Source organism: Pogona vitticeps, chromosome 3, assembly GCF_051106095.1.
Source record: "Pogona vitticeps strain Pit_001003342236 chromosome 3, PviZW2.1, whole genome shotgun sequence".
Classification (NCBI taxonomy): Eukaryota; Metazoa; Chordata; class Lepidosauria; order Squamata; family Agamidae; genus Pogona; species Pogona vitticeps.
Window position 1 is genome coordinate 201,063,571 of NC_135785.1, and position 23,750 is coordinate 201,087,320.

At 40.4% G+C, this 23,750-nt stretch overlaps 1 protein-coding gene across 4 annotated transcripts in view; it reads left to right on the forward strand.

Moving 5' to 3' along the window:
- BRWD1 (bromodomain and WD repeat domain containing 1) overlaps positions 1-22,086 on the forward strand; it is an 86,594-nt gene extending 64,508 nt beyond the window's left edge. For 2 of the 4 annotated variants that reach the window (XM_020789380.3, XM_020789381.3), the window contains exons 35-42: positions 520-666; positions 1,804-1,956; positions 4,559-4,731; positions 10,220-10,449; positions 12,455-12,622; positions 14,586-15,461; positions 17,156-18,079; positions 19,089-22,086. In XM_020789380.3, the coding sequence (XP_020645039.3) occupies positions 520-666; positions 1,804-1,956; positions 4,559-4,731; positions 10,220-10,449; positions 12,455-12,622; positions 14,586-15,461; positions 17,156-18,079; positions 19,089-20,152 (3,735 nt within the window). In that variant the 3' untranslated portion in view covers positions 20,153-22,086. The remainder of the gene's footprint in view (positions 1-519; positions 667-1,803; positions 1,957-4,558; positions 4,732-10,219; positions 10,450-12,454; positions 12,623-14,585; positions 15,462-17,155; positions 18,080-19,088) is intronic. The other 2 variants (XM_020789382.3, XM_078390538.1) reach the window with 1 other exon arrangement.
- Positions 22,087-23,750: the final 1,664 nt, after the last annotated feature.

Consider the following 23,750-nt stretch of genomic DNA (forward strand, 5'->3'; position numbering starts at 1 on the left):
CCTGCCGTATAAGACTACCTCCTCTTCCACACACCAAATAAAAGGTGCTATTCATTGTCACCATTGTATGGCCGCAGCGCGGCCGCAGTGCCTCTGGCCCACCCCTGCATCTCCCTGTGACCGGCACTAGTGCACAAGTGTGAGCTCTGTGTAGACAAAGGGCGGGCCGGTGCATCGCTGCTTCCCGCCGAACAGACCAGGCTGGTCACGCCGAAAAGGCTGGCACCCCTGTCTCGCTGCTGATGCTCGCCGCGGCTGCACTGGATACCACGTGATACTGGACGGTATGTAGAATGAGGTGGGCGGGCATCGGGAGGCTCCTATGGGCACCGGGCGAGCATCGGAAGGCCACTATGGGCAGCTATGTCTATCCCAACTGAAGTGCACCCAGCGTATAAGACGACCCCCCCCCCACTTGGAGGCATGTTTTTCAGGGCAAAATAGTCGTCTTATACGCCGGCAAATACAGTATGTTCTGTAATATGTTATATTTAGGAATATTTTACATTTGTTTTAAAGAGACAGATCATAAAAAGGAAAAGTATTGTGAAGCCAAGCACTGATGAAAATAATTGGAAGAAACAATGCATGGAACTTGTAAATTTGATTTTCCAATGTGAAGATTCAGAGCCATTTAGACAACCTGTTGACTTGGATCAGTATCCTGTAAGTTATTATTCATTGATATGACTTTTACTGACATCCACCATTTTATAGAGGAAGTAACTTGTTTCCCAACTTAAAAAGGGCCAAGTTACTTGTAATGTGTGTTCCATTTCAAGTTCAGTAATACAGAATATTGAATTCCACTTAGCTCTGTACACCCTTTTGCAGTCTGGTTTGTTCAGATATGTTGGGGTACATTATCCTTCATCCCAGCTAGCATAACTGTTGCTGCAGATGGGGAATATTGTAGTGAAACAAGAAAAATCTGGACTGTTACCACTAAAAACCTAAACAAAGGAAACAGAAGACTAAAAGGAAAATCATAATACAGTGGTGAAAGGCCATTGGAGAGGGAAAAGACCCTGCTTGCTTGAGAGGGAGTTAGGAGAGCCTGAGTCCTGCCAGTCAGAACACCCTCTCTGTTGTCCCAAGTAGATATATTTCTGGAGACATTGGAATTACCAAAAAACAAACAACCTTCATTGAAGATTTCCGTAGGCAAGCAGTATTCTGCAGGTAAAACCAATGATGAGATTGTACTCGGATTTGATTAGTTCCTAATGCATAGAACTTCCAAATTTGTCTGAAACCCACATGCTTGAAAGCATAATGAATGTGAAGTACTGTTTTGCCTTCTGAATTTTCAGAAATGTAGCTGTGGCGATTCCCCCCACTAATGAGAAAATTGAGTTTTAAGTTTGTTTTTAAAGTAAATCTGAGTGCCTGCGTGTCATAAAAGCATTGATGCCTATTTATGTATTTCACCAAGGATTGGAAGAATAAACATGAAGGAAAATGTCATGCTGGAATTTGAAGATCATAGGTGTTTTGAAAAGTTCTCCAGAAGTGGCAAAATGGTGTCTCTATGCAGAACTTTCCTTCAGTCTGTTAACATTTTTCAAATATTATTTTCTGTAGCGGAAAATGAATTGTTAATTTTAGAATCAGACCTTAAAGCTCTACATTTGGACTTGAACAGTATATGTTTACTTATTTTTTTCCTGGAAAATTGAAATTACCTTAGAGTGTTTCTCATAAAATGCTCTTCACTTTCCCCTTGCTTTCATTCATAGGCATGTATGTTTTTATGGGATCTCCCCAACTGCTTAAATAATGAAGTCATTTGGGTTTCTGTAGGATTACCGGGAAATTATAGACACACCAATGGATTTGGGAACTGTAAAAGAAACACTAGAAGCTGGAAACTATGATTCACCAATGGAGCTGTGCAAAGATATCAGATTAATATTTAGCAATGCTAAAGCATACACCCCAAACAAAAGGTCCAAGGTAATATGTCTATAATGTCTAGCATGCCAGTCAGTTCAGCTTCTGTTGCAGTTTCAGAGCAGTTGAAGCAGGGAGGTTGGATCTTATGTTTTGTGGAACTGTAAATCCTATAATCATCCTTTCTAGGAGTTCCTGCTGGCAGACTCACACCTAAATGGGGCTCCTAGCTGAGAAGGGTTCATTGCCTAACAAAGGTCAAACTCAACCCTAGCTTCCTGTTCAGAACGGAAGCTGCCCCACAGCTAGCTAGGAGTTTCCTTTTTGAACAGGAAGTTAGAACAAAACTATGCCTATGTAAGATCACAAATCCTTCTCAATCTGGTCTTTTCTTCAGGTGAACTACATTTAGGTTTTGTGGGCATGAGTCTGTCAGGTAGAACTCCAAGAATGTGGCTTGGACATGTAGTCCAAAATATCTGAAAATTCCATGCCTGGAGGGAGGAGAATAGAAACCCACTGTCTAAAGATACGTTGATTGTGTGCTATAATTATAAAGCTTGGTTTTAAATTATAAAATACTAACTTAAATAGAGGAACTAGGTAGGTTTCCACTCACAGTTACTTTAAAACAAACAAAATCAATAATGTTATTAATTGCAGAAACGTGTATCTGGAGTATCAGATCTTCCATGGTGTTCGTAATAACTTGCAAAATTATAGGGGACTTGTGTTTCCAAATGTACTATCATATATATTTTTATCTCAGTTAAACTTTGACTGCTTTCATTGATGAAACTGGAGGAAGACCTAAATTTATTAGGTTGTTGTAACAGTTATCTTAAGTACATGGCTTTGTTCAGGAAATCTTATCCAAATAAGCCAAAGTAGATAGATAATAGAAGTTGAAAAGGCCATCCATACCATACCAGTTTTCGTATAGTGGAAAAGGACATCCTACAGATGGGGTTGCCTAGCAGGAGCCACTAACCTAATGTGTCTCCCTTTATCAGGAGTAGACATTCTTTGCTTTGTCAGCAGAGGCCAAGGAATGAGAGAATGATTGAGATCTGTCAAGGGGCTCATCTTCCCCAGCAGAAATTATTTCTCATCATTTCAGACTGGCCCAGGGATACAACTGAGTAGGAACAGGACCTATTCCAATTCTCCAAGGAGACCTTCCACGAGACCAGAGTGTCTTCTTTATTTATGCAATACACTCCATCCACTCAGGCGTTCAATGGGTGCAAGACTGCAACAGCCATAAAGGGGATGAGTGGCAGGATCATCAGATGAGGGCCACCTGCCCCTCCCATTATAGATATACATTCCCTCCATCTAGAATTTGTTAACTGGATCAAGCTGCTTATAGCTAAAGAATCATAGGAACTAGTGATAGGGTTAAGGTAAAAAAAGTTAAAAGGTTCCCCTTGACAATTTGTCCAGTCGTGTCTGACACTAGGCGGCGGTGCTCATCTCCATTTCCACCCCATAGAGCTAGTGTTTGTCCGCAGACAATCCTCCGTGGTCACGTGGCCAGCACGACTAGACACGGAACGCCGTTTACCTTCCCACCATGGTGTTATCTATTTATCTACTTGCATTTTTGCATTTTGCATGCTTTCGAACTGCTAGGTTGGCAGGAGCTGGGACAAGCGATGGGGGCTCACTCTATCGCGTGGATTTGATCTTACGACTGCAGGTCATCTGACCTTGAAGCACAGGCTTCAGCAGTTTAACCCGCACCACCACCACATTCCTTCTAAGGTTAGGAGGTTAGTGATAGGGTTAGGAGACCACAAATTGCAAAACACACACACCCTCTGCCAGCCAGGAAGTACTCTTCCTCCCCCCAGCTCCCGCAACATTTTAGTGGGGACACAAGTGGTTTCTCTCCTCCCTCTTCAAAACTGAAAGGCTAGCCACACTGTTTCAGTGAAGTATCAGAGGCTTTGATGCATTGAATGAGAGACCCTATCATGTTTTGAATAAAAAATAAAGCATTTAATAAACAGATTTTGTTGATAAGTTAAAGAACAATTGCTTATTGACTCTGGAGTTCTGCAAAATCTTCAGAAGCATGTTTCTATTGCAAAAACAGTTGTTTCAATCACAGTAAATGGGTTTGAAACAACCTTTTGAATCCAACAAATTTGGTGGAATATACTTTGATTAAAATATTGTGGGAAAGAATGCTGGATGTTCTGTTGCAACCCTCACTAATCATTTGCTGCTTGTATTTTTATTTTATTTATTTAAAATATTTTACCCTGCCTTTTCTCTTAAGAAAGACCCAAGGCGGTTCACAACATTTAAAGACAATATTTTAAGCTAAAAATAGTAGTAGTAGAAAAAATATTTTAAATTAGGTTCTTTCATACTTAATCAACATAAATGTCAGTTACAAGTACAACTAAGGAGAGAAATGCCAAAAAAGCATCAATGACTAACAAATCATGCCATCAAAACAATTAACAGTGTATTTCACTAGGGTTTAGCATAGGTTTGCCTGCATGTGATTTCAGCCTGAATAAAAGTTTTCATTGAAAGGTATAGATTTGTCTTTAAACTACATGGGGCCATGTTATTCTGTCTTTGAACAGTAAGTATTCATTTGGTTAAATTGATTAAATTCTTAATATGATTCCCTCCCCCCCCCATCTAGATATATAGCATGACTCTGAGGTTATCAGCGCTGTTTGAAGAAAAGATGAGAAGGCTCCTCTCTGATTTTAGAACTGGACAAAAATATAACAAAAGATTGCGGAGAAATAAAAGAGGTTCAAAGTACAATTGGAAACTGCAAAACTCTGCACAGCACTCTACCAAAACCCTCAGGTAAATTTTTCTGGCCTGGATTCTGTAGAATCATTTGACTGACAGAGGCAGTTTTGTGAAAGAAAATTGGGGGAAATGATTCACCCTACCTGCTCTCTTAAGATCTCTACTGGAGAACTTAGAAGTCCCCATGAGAATGTTGAATAGCTCAAGGAGATAAAGGAAGATAGAAGGAACACGTTCTGTAGCTGAAGCTGGTATGTATTAGTACAGTGTTGATTCTTCTTCATGGCCTCTGTAAATTCACACAAATGGGTTTAGACTGCACCTGCACAGGACTCCTTGGAATATTGTAGAGCTTAAAAACATGTGATTAGTAGGACGTTCCCCCATGGTGCACATGCTCTGCCCACCTGTAATACCTCCGTTCATTTTAGCTGCCGCTGACTTTGGACTTCTTTAGCGACAATTAGAGGTACAGTATTCCTATCCTAATCATTTGGTTTTTTTGATCACAGACTTTTTTGTTTATGATTTCGGATCACGTTTCAACTTTTCCCTCCCTTTTTTTCAAATGGCCTCTTCGAGTCTATTCAAGAGGTGTGTGTCATGTGCCAATAAGATAACTTTCACCAACGGCCATGATAGCTGTTTATTTTGTCTAGGAGAAGGATATCAGATTCACTCCTGTACAGAATACAAAAAATTAGCTAAACCGGCTCTTAAGCTTTGTTTGCAAATACTTCGGTCATATCCCTGGGAAAAATTCCTCAGACCCTCCAGCCGACCCACTAGCCCTGCGATGGAGCCTTCCGGTATTCCCGTTCCTCCGTCTGAGCCTTCTGTTCCATCGGCTCTGACAACTCCCTCCCTGAAGACCTCGTCGAAAGTACCAAGGCCAAAAACTTCTTCGACATCGACCTCGGAGTCAAAGGTGCCTTCGGTCCCAAAGGACCACTCTCCTAAGAAGAAAGATGGGAGTAAGCAAAAGAAGATTAAATGGGCGTCCAAGTCTGCTCAGCCCCGTGAACGTCCTCTGTTCACATCTCCCTTCCTTCCCCGAACCTGGAAGAGTTATCAAGGGATATCCCGGATCCTGATTTCCTTTCAGAGGCTGAAGAATTGGGACCACCCCCTCAGGCTCAAGCTTTGGTGTCAGTACCGAGCTTGTCCCCATCTCAAGGCCATTCTGAGGCTGATGTCATCTCCAGCCCGGCCTCGGCCCATTCTAGCCCTATTTCAATCTGGCGGGCAACTGTAATCTAATTGTTCAACTCTGAGGCATCAGCCCCTTAGTCACCTCCATGGAAGCGATCAGCAAAGCGTCGTCATATCTCTCCCAGCTCGGCAATATTCCCAGTATAGAGGGGTGATTCTTGTTCCCCATCCATCTCGACGCCATGTGGTGTCAGACTATGGTGAACCCATCTATGCTGAGTTGGATCAACATTCTGAGTGGTATTGATACCGTGTGGATGAGATCGATCCTCATTACATTGAGGATTATTACAGACGACCTAAGCATGTTCACTGCGCTTATGCCTCTCCTGACTCTTGCCAATCACCCTTGCCGCCTCCTCCTTGGTGTCAACATCAAACGCATCTTCAGGTCAATCCCGTACTCCCAATATCAAGGAAGTCTGCTTCCAAGTGTGGCTTGCCTCAGTCGTAGGCCCTTCTGGAAGCAATGCCATTGAAACGGTCAACATGGCCTTGGTACCAGCGGCCTCAGTACCACCCTCGAGTGTTACCATCTCTAGATCCTGTTCACTTCGTTATGGTTCTACCTCGGTCTCAACTCCTCAGGTCTCGATTTCTACATCTCAAGCTCGTCGTCTTTCTCCCTCACCTCCTCTCCCCATCTCTAGAGGTTCTTCGGTTTCTATTCTTTCTGAACACAGTCCTCCTCCTGAAGTTTCCAGGGAGTCTCCTTCTAACTTACCAACCCCGGATTCGGATGTTGCAGATGTTCATCCTCCGTCTCCATCTGAAGACTTTACTTCTTATTCCCAACTCATACTTCAGATGGCCAAATCATTGGAGTTTGATATCGAGCAACCTCCTCCTCCTATACAGGACCTTGTCTTCAATGACATAAATCAGAAAAAATCCCCTCCGTTGAGTCTAGCATTCATACCAGCCATGCTGGACCTTATTAAAGAATCATGGGACAAGCCATCTACATCTCTCTAAATTTCCAGACGGGTCGAGAACCACTACCGAACACATGGAGCCGACACAGCTTTCCTTGTCAAGCATCCGTCCCCGAACTCTATTATTGTAAAGTCTAATCAATCTCGCGCCAGCAACCAGTCAGCTGTCGACCTCACCAACCGAGAAGATAGGAAGTTGGATGTTCTGGGTCGTCGTTTATATTCTTTGGCTTCCTTTGTGATGAGAGCTTCGAACTATCAAGCGGCAATGGGCACTTATCACAGACAGTTATGGAACAAAATCCTTCCAGTCTTTCAGTCTGCTCCCGAGGAAACCAGGGCCAGCGCCCTTAATACTCACCTGGAAGCCGCTACTCTGGCCAAACAGCAGCACCTTGCATCCCGTCACATGGCGGATGCTGCCTCAAAGGCTTTGGCTTCTGCCATTGCCCTCAGAAGACTTGCTTTGCTGCGTTCAGCGGGCATCAATGATGATGCTAGATCCCATATTGAGGATCTTCCTTTTGACGGAGTTGGTCTTTTTAATGAAAAGACAGACAAGGTGATGGACAATTTACACAACATTTGTAAGACTGCCTGCTCCTACTCCACCCAGCAGCCCAGATACCAATACAGCCAGTGGTGTAGACCCTTCACTTTTCAGCAATCATATCAACAGCCCTATCGTTCTTACAAAGCTTTCACTCCAGCCCCAGAGAGATCCAATCCTAAGTCTTCTGCTGCTCCTCCTTCCTTCCGTTCCCAGGCTACGGCTCAGCAGCGCAGGCAACCTTTCCATCATCCTGCAAGAAAAAGCAAGCAATACTTTTGACTCTCCTCGTCTGCACCTGTTTTCCCCCTGTCCCCATCATCCACGGCTAGCCCCCTTTTTCAGCAAGTGGTCCTCCATCACTACAGACATGGGCGCTCACCATCATACATTGTGGTTACCTGTTAGAGTTCACGGACCTTCCTCCTATCAGTCATCTTAGACCCACTGCTTACTCACCTGCCCTAGAAGACGATATCTTTCTTCTCCAAAATCACACTATTTTCAGAGTTCGTCCCCAAGATGTTCTGAACGGATTTTACTCCTATTATTTCACAGTTCCCAAAAAGGATGGAGGCCTCCTTCCCATCTTGGACCTGTGACTTCTGAACACCTATATTCATCCAAGGCGTTTTTGCATGGTCACCCTCGAATCCATTATCTCACTTTTTTCACCAGGCAACTGGTTCGTAGTTGTAGATCTACAGGACACGTATTTTCATATTTTGATCAATGAGCACCACTTCAGAGATCTCTAGTTTCTTTTCATGGGTATGGCCCACTAATTTTACACCCTTCCCTTCAGTCTGTCCACTGCTCCAAGAACTTTCACAAAGTGTCTGGCCCCTGTAGCTGCCTATCTTCGATTTCACAACATTACGGTATTTCCATACATAAACAATTGGTTGATAGTAGCAGGATCATACGCTGCAGCCAAAAAGGATTCTACCTTTGTGCTGCAGATTCTGGCAGACCTCAGCCTGCAGGTCAATTTTAAAAAGTCCCATCTCAAACCATCGCAGATCACGGATTACATCGAAGCACATCTCAATTCGATTACGGCCAGAGTCTTTCCCCCTTCCAAAAGGATAGTCACGTTAAGGCGAGCCATTTGCCCTTTTCACCCTTACATCGCAGTCAGTGCTCACCATATGGAGCACCTACTAAGTCTAATGACTTCAACCATGTCTGTGCTCCAGCACACAATATTCAAAATGCGATCATTACAGGCTTGATATCTGTCCCAGTAGAACCCTCTCTTAGATCATCTTTCCAAATGTCTGCTGGTTACCCCAGAGTTCTCGTCAACTTACCTGGTGGACCTTTATCCCTCATCTCTTGGTGGGCTGCCCTTTCAGGCCCCTTCAGTTGACTGTACAGGTCACAACAGATGCCAGCCCAATAGGATGGGGTGTGCACTGTGGTCATCACAAGATTCACACCTTGTGGTCTAGCTCGGAGAGCTTGCTGCATATCAACCACTTGGAGATGCTAGCAGTCATCAAGTCCTTCAGAGCCTTCCATTTTCTCATCGCAGGTTGTGGCATCTAGGTTGCCACAGACAATATGACCACCCTGTATTATATCAACAGACAGGGTGGCACCCATTTGATGAAACTTCTATATTTAGCAATTTAGCTGTGGGAATGGTGTTACAATCACCATGTTTTTCCTGTAGCGATTCACATGTCGACAGAGGACAACACAGTGATCGATTGAGCTATCTCACCACCCAAACTCACGAGTGGGCCCTCGATGACTCCGTTTTCTCCAGTCTCGGCAGTCGGTGGGGAACACCAGTTCTCAACATCTTTGCCACTCAGGTCAACTCAAAAGTGCAGCAAGTACTGCTCTCAGGCAGGAAGAGGTGAGAACTCTAGGCGACTTGTATTGAGGTCCCTGACATCTGTCGAGCGGCTACTTGGTCTATACCCTTGACTTTTATGACAGATTACCTTCTAGATGTCAGGGCTAAGAAGGAAGCAAGTTTCAGCAGGGCTGTGCTGACTTCATTTTTAGTGTGACAGCCCTCCTTCCGGTAGGTTAGCTTGCTAGTCCCCATTTGTGTGGATTCACAGAGGCCACGAAGAAGAAAGAGAGGTTATGGTTGCTGTGGGTTTTTCGGGTTCTTTGGCCGTGTTCTGAAGGTTGTTCTTCCTAACGTTTCACCATTCTTTGTGGCCGGCATCTTCAGAGGACAGGAGTAGCACGCTGTGCTCTGGTCAAGAGAGGTTACTTACCTGTAACTGTTGTTCTTAAACAGTGTATGCTGCTTCTTTGCAACATCTGTGCACAATATAGATTTGTGCCTCACATCAGATGAAGAGGTGCTGTCTAACTAAAGGAACATTGTTTCAAGCTATGATTTTAAAGTCGCTGGCACTGCTACCAGTAATTGTAGCTCACTGACCTGTGTACCTGGCTGCAGATGCACAGGTCTGGAGTCTGATTCCCTTGTATGCCTTCTGGGAGGCGAGCCAGACTGTGTAGCACTGGGCAAGTTTTGCAGTTCTAGAGTGGCCCCAGAAGAAGGAAACAGTAAAGCACTTCTGAGTACTCTATACATAGAAAACCCTGGAAAGGGTCACTTTAAGTTAGAATTGATTTGAAGGCACACAGTTATGAGTATTAATTGTTACAAGAAATTACTATATCACTCTTTTAGTTAATATTTAATTCTATTAGATCTTATTCACTTAATTGGTGCAATTAAATATTAACTTTTAATACTGATACAGTTTGCAGTACTTTATAAAGCTAGAAATACTCATTTGAAAAGTGTACAAATGCTACATAATAAATCCATATTCACATAGTGCATATTATTTTCATTTTTTTCGTCAAGAAATACAAAGCAGAAGCAATGCAAATCTCAGGCATCAATTCAATCTGAGCCAGAAGATTCTTCTAATCAAAATACCTCACGAAGAAAGCTCCATTTTACAAGCCATAAAATATACACAAGCAGCTCTAGTCGTGGTATTGCTGATGTGTTGTCTGACTCTGCATCATCTTTTGGAAAGAAAGTGCGAACAAGAAGCACAAGTGTAGCGCGCAGTTCCACATTGTTATCAGGTAAGTACTCTGGGGTGGAAACCCAAAAGGACAGTTCATTTTTCGGTTTCTGTGTGGGATTGTATCAGATTTGACTTTCTTCTCTGTTTTTTATGTTGTTCCAACGCAAACGAAAGAAATGAACATGTGAGTTCCGAAACATTTGCAACTGCAACAGTTTTCTGAGAGAAGGGTTTCATTTTCTGACAGAATTGCAAGGGTGCCGATATTTTTGGCCATGACTGTAGGTTTGGCATCCTCCCTACCCCACTATTGGAACTTTGGCAAAGGTGGAGCACCAGCTGCATCTCCTTCTGCAGCTTCACACAGGAATTTTACAAGGATAGATCTCAATGGAAGGCAGAGCATTCTCTCTGCCCTCACGATTATCATTGGATTGCAGTTTTAGGACCGCTGAACATGTTAAAGCAATCAAGTGATTTTGGTTTTTTGCCACCTTCCAATATTGCAAAAAAATGTTAACAATCCACATCAGTATTGCAACCACTCTGTCTTTCTTTAAAATATCAGTGGTTTGCAGGAAGCTAAGTGACCAGTTTTGGATATACAGTGGTGCCTCGCAAGATGAGGTTAATGCGTTCCGCAAAAATCGCTGTCAAGCGATTTCGTCGTTAAGCGAAACACGGTTTTCCATTGAAATGCATTGAAACCCTGATAATCCGTTCCAATGGGAACGGATTGCCATCGTAAAGCGAAAATTGCCATAGGAAACATTGTTAAGCAAAACACGTTTCCCAAGCGAACACAGCTGTCTAACGAAACAGCGACCATTCAAACACCCATTTAGCAACGCGAACCCGAACTGTCAAAACCATCGTAAAGCAAAACTCAGGGACCCGAAAATTAACCGTCTTGCGAGGCAAGGTCCCCACCATCGTAGAGCGAAAATCGCCCATAGGAAACTGTTAAACGGAGCGCAAGATCGCTCCGGAAAACTAATCGTTAAGCGAATTCTTCATTAAACGAAGCAATTGTCTAGCGAGGCACCACTGTACCAAACAATGCATCTATAATTGCCTTTTAAAAACAAAATAGTGAACACATAATACACATTTGCTGTGATTTTTAACATGCACACCGGTATCTTGTTTAAACATTTGGAATGTAGGGGAACCACATCCACAGTGCTCTGCACTTTTCTCAGCGATCTCTGGCTTGCAGTTACCCAAGCCAGAAATCACCTTATTGAAAAGAACTGAATCCATTCCATGTTTCATTCATAGTTTTTCTCAGACTCCTCAACTTTGATTTATGAGTTTCATCTCCACAATTTGTGGCCTTTAAGGCTTTATTTTAAAATAAAGTTCAGTGTGGGTGGAGGATCACTCAGAAATACATATAGCCTTTTTGTTTAATAGATGGCTATGGGTGAGATTGTTAATACTGTATCTCTTTTTAAACTGTATCTTCAAAGCAGACAGCTAAAACTCCAGCATCTGTCCCATCATTTTGAAAGGTTTTCAGGGGAAAGCACCTGACGAGCCTCACATGGTTGACAAAGGGGGGCATAAACTGGAATCCATTAGCCAAAAACTATATTCTGTCACAATCCTGTGCTTTAGAAAAGCCAACTACTAAGCTTGCATATAAGCATATTGGCAGTTCCTCTGGGAACACCATAGCCCATCAGTTTAGCCAGTTGTGAAGCCAAAGCACTTGCTACCACTGTCATACTCTGCAGATACATTTGGCTATGGTCATCAGGCTTCAACTCAGAGACCAGATTTGTTATTGGTCTTTTATCTTTTGATAAGTTTGGGTCCTTCAGTGCCAACACAGACAACAAACATGGTTACAATCAGAAAATGAGGGCAGCACCGAAAGGACTCGGATCACTGCCACTCCAGCCTTCCTCCAAGCAACATACTGATGCTTGATATCAGAGCAATCCACCCACTCATTTTACCACAGGGCATCCTGGGCTTGTTTATTTGTTTGTTTGTTAATTCTAATCAGAAAATATTCCCCTTTGAATATTTATTGTAAAATTATCTTACTTTTCCAGAAAGTGAACTGGAACACTCAACAACTGCCTCATCATCTAGTAGTTCAGAAGAAAGTAAAGAAAGTTCTGCTGCTCCTTCATCTCCTGTATTATATAATGGAATATCTGGAGGGAAACGAAGCACCTACAGAGTCACTAGAAATAGAGTGTATCAGCAACAGCAAATGGGTGAGAATGTTGATCACAATCATAGCTGTCTCTTCTTTTACTTTGTATTTGTGTATTAATTTTGGAATCTGTGCCATATTTAATGGGTCCATGCAAGATTCTGAAGTCAACTTTAAGTCAACAAATGTATTTAATTTCTTTATTTAAACAATTTTTAGCCTGCTTTTCTCTTTAAAAAGCATCCAAAGTGGTTTAAGTCATTAAAAGACAATATTTGAAGCTAAAATCAGTAAGTATACAAATACTAAAAAAGATCAAACACACTACAGTACATTAAAAACAGCAAACAAAAGCCATACTAAAACACATTCAAGGTAGTAAACACAGCCATCCATTCAAAAATCACACTCAGGCAGCCAGTCACTAAGGAAAAGCTTACATGAAGAGAAAGGTCTTTTCTTGTGGAAGGACAGCAAAAAGCAACAGAGAAGGCCCTCTCCCATGTCCCCACCAAATACACCGGTTAAGGTGGTGGAACAGACACAAGACCTCTCCTGAAGAAAACTAAAAGGCATACAAAACTAACAGGGAAACATTATTTCTAAAACCACCAACATGGTTCCCTAAAATGTTAAAAGTACAGATGGAGTCACAAAGAGCTGGACATGACTTAACAACTAAAGATAGTGTGGGCTTCCGTCTCCCTCCCCTCAAGCTACCTGGTCCACTTACCAGGCTCTGCATGCTGCTGGGGCCTTTCTTCATCAGTGGCACTCCAATCCACGCAGGAGCTCAGACAGCCTTTCTCCGCCTTCCCAGGCAACCAGCCACTAATCCGCTGTGCAGGGAGGCTCCCCATCCCGCCTCCTCGTCCGATTGGTTGGCTGCCTGAGGAGGCAGGGAAAGGCTGGCTGGTGGGCTCCTGCTTGGATTGGAATGCCACTGCCAAAGAAGGAGCCCAACAACATGCAAAGCCCGGTAAGTGGACCAGGCAGCCTGGAGAAGGGAGATGGAATTCAGCACCACCTGTGGTGCCGTGCTTCACAAGAAACACGAAGCTCCTATCTCTAGTTAAAAGCAATACACACAGCAAGTAATGTGCACACCACAGTACAGAATAATATAATCCAGTCACCATTTTGAAACTTCTCTGAAATGTTAAGTATCAGCCGTGCTGTAAATAACTACTACACAACTAATTATCTGTTGTACACTTCTTTATTTTGTATATTTTAGTCATATACGAGCTGGTCACTTGGCCGTAATAAATAACAATAATAATCATTCTAAACATTAAAATAGGCATGTTAGATCTCCTTGGGAGTGAGCTTAGGGCTGCTGCTTGAACTCATCATTCTGACTTCCAGTTCGGGCTATTTAGAAGAGGGCTCCACTAGATGAATTGGAAACACAGGATGGGTCATATAGCAAGAGTTCCTATTCTAACTCCATCCTAGATGGCTTTGGAACCCTAAATGTCATTGCTGCCCTTTGGAATTACACCTGATAACTCTTTCAACAAGATGTAGTTTTGGAATCTTCATTATGAGTCTTGAAATATTAAATCAAGAACATACTCAACTAAAATGCAGTTGTGCCAAGTTTCTTTCAAATGTATTCACAAAGGCTTTCACGGTTGGGATCTAATGGTTGTTGTGGGTTTTTTCGGCTCTTTGGCCGTGTTCTGAAGGTTGTTCTTCCTATGTTTCGCCAGTCTCTGTGGCCTCTGTCCTCTGAAGATGCCAGCCACAGAGACTGGCAAAACGTTAGGAAGAACAACCTTCAGAACACGGCCAAAGAGCCCAAAAAACCCACAACAACCATTTCTTTCAAATGTCTGTATTTCTATAATGTTGCACACAGTGGCTAAATTAACTATTGAAATTGTTTTCTAAAAATGATTGGGACCTAAGTAGCAGAGTTGACCTAAACTTTTGGATGACTGTTGCATTTAGACATAAGTAAAATATTTATATTGTTGAAAATGTCCCAAGTTAGTAAATGTCTGTGTTTTTATGTGCAGCTTCTCAAGAGAATGAAAATAGCCAGAGGACTGCCAGGAAAAGAGTATGTGTGAGGGAAACTTATAACTCAGAAGAACCTTATGAAACTTTGAGTAGCAGATATGGAAGGCAAAGAAAAATTCCACGTAGAAGTGCTGCTGTGGCAGCAAATAAATTAAGATTGATGAGTGATGTAAAAGAGGAGGTATCTAGCTCAGAAAGTGTTGGCATTGGAAACAAACACAGAAAACTTCCTCATCGCAGTGCTTCGGCTGCTGCAAGAAAAGTGTTGTTACATAACTCTGAAGAAGAAAGTTCCATGCAGTCTGAGTCCGACAAAGAAGCAGAACAGTCTAACACAAGAAAAAGTTTGGATAATGCTGCTTCTCCTCTTCAAAAAAGACATGTTAGTGAATCTGAAAGTGGAAGCTCAAATTCTGAGGAAGGAATGCAAAAACCACTAAAAAGTTGTCATTTTAATGGCCATAAGCGGTCACAGAAGGCAGCCCACTGTGTATCTTCCCAAACAAAGCCCAATGATGATCCACAAAGCTGTGTGTCAGGTGATAGGAGCATTAAAAAAACTTATCCATTGTCTTCTGCACGCAATGACAGGAGCAACTCTGAGGCAGATTCTGAGCCAGAGAGATACAATGATTTGTCACAACAGACTTGTAAAAGAACATCCACTCAGTTCAGGAAAGCTAAAGTTTTGAGTGATTCAGAGGAAGATGTGGAATCGGGGGAAGAAAATGAAAGTGCTACATTTTCAAAAAATAGAGGCTTTTCTAAAAGTTTAAGACAGCCTAAAGGTGGTCCAAGTTCATCTAATTTGGACTGTAAAACTGACAGCGGTCATTCAAGAAAAACAAGGAAAAGGGAAGCCATCAGAAGAGGTAATGTGCCAGCTGTTCAAATACAACAATATGATTTTATGTGCATTCCAGTTTCAGAATATTTTTTTTCTTTGCACAAAAAGACTTTCTTAGCATGAAATTCAAATTGTCCTATGATTTCTTATGTTGAATTAACTGTGTATAGATCATTAGTTGTGTTCATCAGTCATGGCATATATACAGCTTGACTGCTTAGGATAACAACTTTTATTAATTTAACTGAGGGTTACAGCTATGGTTAATTACAAAAGTATTCTGAATTGTGTTTGTTACCTTAAAAAAGAAGATGATTAAGAATTGTATTCATTTAAGGTGAGACAATCAAGCTTATAACTAGCATATTAAAATCTGAAGTATCAAGTGGAAGTTGTATAGGAGATTATAAAAACTTCAAAATAAATTATATAATATATTCACTTAGAGAAGTCAGAATGTTATATCCCTTGTTAGCTCTTGCACACTAAAAAAAACTGGTGTAGGGTTAATGTGAGAGCATCAGGAAATGCTTGGGTGACAGGGTCAGTTTTTAGGTTTACCAGCTACCTGAAGGCCCTGTCTCCAAAGAGGCATTACCTAATGGGATGTAGCTTGGTAAAGAATCGGGGAAAATAGATACTAAAAGTTAGCTAAAATATGGTAAATATAGATACAAGTATATATAATAGTTACTGAACTAAAAATAATATTTTAAAGTACTAATACATTCCACCACAGCCTACGCAGGTACAGTACTTTAAAGTATTACTTTTAATTCACTAAAGATTATTAAAATAAAATTAAGAGGCTGTTTGAAATAACACCTGTAGAATAAATTAGACTCAAACTCATTTAATTCATAAACTTTAAACTCACTTCTAGTTACAGTACTGTGCTAAGCACAAAGAATCTCAGCCAGAGAAGCAGTAGCAGTGACTATAGCCAATAGGCTGCAAGTCTGTTGTACATGGAAAATTTGTAGAGTTCTCCATAGAGACATGCAAAATTTGCCGAGGAAGGGAGTGCCTGGAAGACTTCAGAGAGCAGAGTGCAAAAGTTTCAAAGTAATGAAGAGGTTTGGCTGCAGATAAAAAAGTGGAGAATCTAGTAGCAAAAGCTTTCCTTTACAGCTCATTCAGCAGTTTCACTGTCTGTTTTTGGTAATGTGTTTCATGCAGAGGGTTTTAAATTGATTTTTTTCTCTAGGGTGTGGAGAGTTGCAAAAAAGGCTTTGAGGGTTACAAATAGCTCATATGCTGCATTTTGCCCAGTTTATATTACGTAGAAGCAAGTGGCTTTTTGGAGGAATGTCTTTTTTGTTACTTCAAATATGTCTGCATACTCTAGTTTTGTTCAACTTTATTTAACTATTGACTGCTATCTTTGCAATAGCCACTATTCTCTTGCGGCTCTTCATTGGCACTGTGGGAGTGATGTTATCACTACCATCAATTTATTCCTAATTTAGTTTAGTTTAGGGATTCTTTTTGTTTTAGGGTGCACATGACGTGTATGCTGGGAGACTAAGTTCTGCGCGCATCAGAATAAAAAATGAATTCTTTAATCAGCAGCAATTTCAATACTGGCTAGTGTCTGTAAATATGCATGTTTCAATAGAAAGCTTTTCGTAGTAAATACTTTATTATTAAATATTTTATGCTATGCTATACATTCTGAGACATCTATGTGTTGTAAAGACTTTATTCATGATTTTACAGAATGCGTTATCCAAGAAAACGGACTTGGAAGATCTTCCAGAAAAAGACCACATAAAAGTGATTCAGAAGATGAAGCTGTAGTTCACACAATCCAAAATAGTGACCATCAGGGTTGCCGAAGATTGCCACGGAGCTGCACTTCTGTGTTAGTTAATAGATTGAGGCTCATAAATGATGTGAAAGACCTCTCCCATTCAGAAGCCAGGGGCTGTGTAAACAAGAATGGAAAATTGAACTGTTATGTTACTGCTTCCACCACCAGAAAGAATTCAGAAGGTTCAGAGGGTGGGAGTCAGCTACTATCTAATGAAGAAAACAGGCAATATAGCAGAAGAAAGTGCACACGTTCTGGTTCCACTGTAGTTTCTGCTAGGATATATGAGAGTGACTCTGAAAGTAGCTCAGATTTTGAAAGTGTGTCAAGAAATAATAGGCATATTGAATCACATCGGCACAAGTTTAGACCTCCCTGTGATGAATCACCTAATGTACAATGTAGAATGGAACTTAGAAAGAGAACTTCAAGCAACCGTGTGTCAAAGGATAGAAGATTTGGTAAAGTTTCAGTGTATGTAGATAATGCAATAGCCAGTTCAGAATCTGAAGCAGATTATGAGTTAGACAAATGCAGTAGTGAAATTGGGAAGCAATACAGCTATTGGAAGACTGCAACTTCTTCCGGTAAATCAAAAGCCAAAAACCACATTAAAGCAACAGCAGAATCTGATGTAGAACCTAGACAGGATGGAATAGGTTCTCTGGCAGATGAGGAGAAAGGCTCTAGAAGGCTACGATCTAAACGCATAGCAGATTCCAGTTGTTCTTCTGATTTGGAAGATGAATCAAATTCCAATAGTAATGATGATAGTGACACCCGAATGCAACACACAAAAAAGAAAGGAAAAACAGAAATCACTAAGAAAGGTAATATTTCTAGTGTTATTCAATCTAGTTTTGCTTAGAAAATGGGTGAGCTATTTCAGAGGGCCCAAAGACTGCTTTTCAGATTTGCTGTGAGCCCTTGGGCCATATTCCTGTGGGGCAGGGCTAACAGTACTAATTTGCACATTTGTGTTTTTAATTGCATGTTAAAATATTTTTGTGCTGCAGTAGGAATGCTACACTGCAGACTGTGGCAGTAGTTTTTTTGTCAGTTGAAATTGTTTTAATTAAACAAAGAGTGTTAAAAGTGAAGAGACCATATTTATTTATTTATTTATTTATTTATTTATTTATTTAATTTATATGCCGCCCACTCTACCCAAAGGTCTCTGGGCGGCTTACAACAATTAAAATTCAATGGAATAAAATAAAATGATTAAAATACAATTAAAATACAATTAAAATATTTGTACCTATTAGTAATGTAAATATTATGCTAGATTTTTTTTTTTAAAAAAATTAGGATATGGAATACAAGGATGTCTGTCAGAGACCCATCAAAATGTGGTAAAGTTGGTTTGCTGGGGGCACAAGCAAACTTTCTCAGCCGCCTAGAGTGGTTGTAACTGACCAGATAGGCAGGATATAAAATAAATGAATGAATAAACAAACAAACAAACAAAAAACACCTCTCTGAAAAATTGTGTGGATGTGTAGAGGTAGCTGGGATTGCCCCAGGAGGTATTGGAAAGTTATAAAAAATGGTTGGACCTTGGCTTGTCACTTCTCTTAAAAACAAACCAACCAACCAGGAAAATAGTCCTTGCTTCAGATCCTGACTTCAGACTCTGGTTTGTTGGGCAGGGACAAACTGAGTGTTTGGTTTTGGATGTCATAAAAAGCGTTTTTGGTTCTTGTATTTCTATTAATTTCCAGTCAGATTTGGTTTATTGCATCAGAATGCAGCTGTTAGACAGTTTATCTAATCGAACAGATTCTGTGAGAACAGAATTTTTAATGGTACTTTGTTTTTTGTTTTTTCCTTTTGTAGACTTGACTTCTCAGGAGATGAGCCAAAGTTCAATTGTACTCAGGAACAGAAAAAAATATGCAGAATTGAATAATGAAGCAGTACATATAAAAACTCTTAATGGAAAGAAAATTCCACGTCGAAGTGCTGCTGTGGCTGCAAGTAAAATTAAGCTCATTAGTGATGCTAGGGAGGAACTGTCAAGTTCAGAAATTGGTTCTGCTAGAACCAAGAACAGAAAATTACCATACCGCAGTGCCTCTGCTGCAGCCAGAAAGACACTGAATGATTCACCCACACCCCCTGAAAGTGAAGCAGAACTTAAGGAATGTGATATAAAGGAAAAACAATTTCACACTCGTTCTTACACATCTAGAAAAGCTGGCAAAGAACCAGAAAAGAATTGTTTGGACTCTGAGAAAGAACCTGAGGTGAAACAAAAAAGCAGACACAGCAATGGCCCAAGAGAGCAGTCTGTTAGAACGATGTGTGGAAAATACCCAAAAGGAAAGAAAGCTGCAGAATTGTCTGAAGAAGAATCCACCAGTAGTGTTCCATCTGAGGATCAGACAGGTTTGATCCAGTCACCATCTCCAGAGATACATAATGCACCAAGTGACTCTGCAGCAGGTTCTGAATCAGACCAAGAGTATATTGGTAAAACTGTGAGAAGCACAAGAGAAAATAAAGAAGGAAAGAGGAGTCAAGGAAGAAGAATTTTCTCGAAGAGCAGGAAACTTGAGGTTTCTGGGAGCTCAAAATCTGAACCTGGTAGCAGTTCTAATTACTCTTCTGATTCAGAACCTCAGATAGAGTCTAAAAACAGTAACAGCAATGGAGATAGGAAAATGAAAAAGAGGAAAAGGAAAGCCATTGAAGCAGGTAAAACTTTAAGTGATGGATTTTGTAAACCTTCTAAAACACCTCAGAGAAGAAAACGGGCAAAAGAGAGCGAAGAGAATGATTCTGAAGAATTAGATTATACAAAATATAAAAGAGTAAACAGACGTTCCAGAATCAGAACTAGAAACAGGGGCAGGAGAACTGTCAGATATGCAGATGATGAAGATGATTGTGAAATGTGATCTTGCTTAGCATATCTGTTTAGCCCACTTTCCTTTTTCTAGTGATACTAGAATTACTGAATTATTTTGGATCTTCCAATACATTCAGGGAATATATTTATATTTTTCTATGAAAAAGTTGAATATGGAGACTCTCCTTTTCATAATATGACTTGCACTTCCCTACCTGTGTAGCAGCAATTAGCACATATGCCAAAATGTGCCTCATTATAGGGGCGAATCTTTTGTCTTTAATGATGTTTTGCTAAATATAGTAAACAGTGGGTGGGTGGGTGAATAATAAAATTAAAGAGTGTTATGGTGCTGCAAACTACCTATGCTGTAGTACATTAGTAATTTCAGGAATAGTTTAATCTGAAAACAGTGGTGTTCAGGGTTTCATTTAGCAGTAACATTAGCATTTAATACAATGGTTGAAATCCTGTTGCGTAGCATAGTAAATTTGCTATAGTAGGCCTATTGAATTGTGGGGATTTGGTGAGTCAACTTCTTTAAGTCACAACTAAAGCAGGTCCATTTGAATTGGTGGAACTTATGGAGGAGTTGACCTACCAGATCTTTACTATTCAGTGGGCCAATTCTAAAGTGACTTCTACGCTAACCAACAGGATTCCAGCCATATATTAAAAAGAACTCAATTTGGTTACTCGGTTTAAAGAACAATTATGTGATAAGTGGTTACCAAATAATTTAAGAACTTATTAAAACGAGAGGTGCTACACATTTCTGAACAACAGCTTGAACTAATCAGTAATAAAGATCATTTACTGACTTTATAAATATGTGGATAATTTTTTTGCTTCTTATGTAACCTTTTAGTATGTGGCTCCCATGCTGTAAATTTGAGACTATTAGAATACAGGTGATCACTTGAGCCTAAGATTTTTGTGCATGTGGGCATTTTGTCAAGAAAAAACAAACATGCAAGTGAAATAATGTGCTTAATGGTTTTTCTTCAAAATGGAGTAAAACTTTAATGCTCAGTAGTGCTAGCATTTAAAGTTTTTGCTAGCATTCAATGCCTGATTCATTAAGATTTAAATTATAAGTTCATTGACACAACTTAAACCACTCCACCTCCTAATTTGTCAGTGTGAAGCACCTTCATGTTGCTAGTATTTAAGTTGGCACTGTTGGGGAGGGGGGCATAAGTTCATTATTGCGTATCAAGAATGCACAGTACGTGATACTGTATAACTATTTAATGGTTCTTTTTAAAGTGATCATTCCCTGGTTTAACTTTTTGGGAGAATGTTTTTCTTAATTGTTATTTTCATAGAGATGGCCTCTTTATTACAAGGTGTCCCTGCATCTAGTCATACTTTCGGTAGGACTTTCATGTAACAGGCATTTAATTTATTCTTGTGGGCCTCTTGTATTATTATTTTGACAAATATTACTTCAGGGTGGTTCTTTGTGTTGCCTTTATTTGATGGAACAAAACTAAAACCCTGAAATCTGCTATTCTAGAATGTTGATTTGTCTTCCACATCTTGGTTTTTAAAGGCGAAACTCTGAATATATAGTTTGTCTATTAAAAAAATAACACTAATGCTCGAAGTTCTTTATTTTTGTATGTTAAGTTATAAAATGTGCTTAATCTGGGTAAATTTGCACATTTCTGTAAAATTAAGATAAACTGGAGTAAATGGTTTATTTAGAAGCGTTGGAAATGTAATTTTGTTTATAAAGTGAACAGTGGTGGCATGGTTAAGGGAAGCCCCCAAACTGTAATCAACTTGAAATGCACTGCTGTGTAAAATGGGTTTCTATTTGCATTTTTGGAATACTTATATTTAATTATTTCACCTCAGTTTGTTGCAGTACAAATCGTACAATACAAAATGTATTTGAAGTAGTAGAATGTAGACTTATTTTCCCAATGACATATGTCAGTGAAATGTTCTCAAATAAAAAACAAAAGGTGGACATCAGCATTATAGTGCTGGCTACAGATTCTCTCATAAAATGAACAAACGCGGTCTTCTCTTGTCTAAAATTAACACTACTCTTTCTGCACTTTGGATGAGGGGGAAGCCTCACCCAGTAGGGCTGAAAATTAGAGGGTACACTGACTGCTACCAAAGGAGGCTTTTTTAAAACCACATACCTTGATGTGATATAGTTGGACACAGCTGTCATTTCAGAATCCCAAGATGCACCTCACCAAAAGCATTAACACTGCTTGTTTTCCCCTCATGTGTTTTAGCATACTTTTGAGGGAGGGGGAAAAGGGGAAAATAATGGCAAGAAAAAAATGAGAAAAAGCTGAATAGGTATATGCAGAAAGATGGGAACATAAATAGATCTCCAGACTGGAAAGGGTTCAACACTGTTAACTCTCACTGTACCTAAAGGGACTTTAAATGTAAAGTTATTTTTCCAGCAATAAAAAGTGGTCCTATCCTGAGCATTCTCTAGAACAATCAGAAAAATGGGTAATAGATTTTAAAATACTGTAGTTGGATTGCAAAAACTACAAAATAAACGAAGAGGAAGGGAATACATGACACTGCTAAAAATGTACCGTGCACATTCCAACGTCTGCTTGACATTTGTATTTTTAGTCTTTATTATTTAGTAAGTGCCTTCAATGTACAGTTGTGTTCAAAATTATTCAACCCCCAATGCTGTAAAGGGGTTTAGGGACTATAGTGTAAATTTGGAATTGTATTCAGAATGAAATCCTACAAGGACGTTTTAAAGAACCAAATGCAACTAAAATAACATCAATTGTTTATGTAATACAGTAGTAAATGTTTCTTTTGTGCTTTCTTCATTGCCACAATTATTCAACCCCTTAAAGACTACCACTCTGAAGAAGAGAGGTTCATTCAGGTGTTTTTGATCAGGTATTGAAAACACCTGTGGATGTCACCGAGCACCAATCAAGCATAATAAGCACCAATTAGGCAGCTTTAAAAGGACTGTGATACTCAGCTCCTTCTAGACATTTACTGGTGTGGTTACAAACATGGTGAAGTCAAGAGAATGGTCCAGGAAGACAAGAGAAGAGGTGATTTGTCTTCACAGGAAGGGCAATGGCTATAAGAAGATTGCAAAGAAGTTAAACATACCAAGAGACACCATAGGAAGCATCATTCGCAAATTCAAGGCAAAGGGCACTGTTGAAATGCTACCTGGTCATGGAAGAAAGAAGATGCTGACTTCGACTGCTGTGCGCTACCTAAAGCGTAGAGTGGTGAAAAGTCCCCGTGTGACTGCTGAGGAACTGAAAAAAGATTTGTCAGATGTGGGTATAGAAGTTTCAGCTCAGACAATAAGGCGCACACTGCGTAATGAAGGTCTCCATGCCAGAACCCCCAGGCGCACCCCCTTGCTGTCTCCCAAGAATAAGAAGAGTCGACTGCAGTATGCCAAAAGTCATGTGGGCAAACCACAAAAGTTGTGGGATAGTGTTCTGTGGACTGATGAAACAAAATTAGAACTGTTTGGGCCCATGGATCAACGCTATGTTTGGAGGAGGAAGAACAAGGCATATGACGAAAAGAACACCTTGCCTACTGTGAAGCATGGCGGAGGGTCAATAATGCTTTGGGGCTGTTTTGCTTCTGCAGGTACAGGGAAGCTTCAGCGT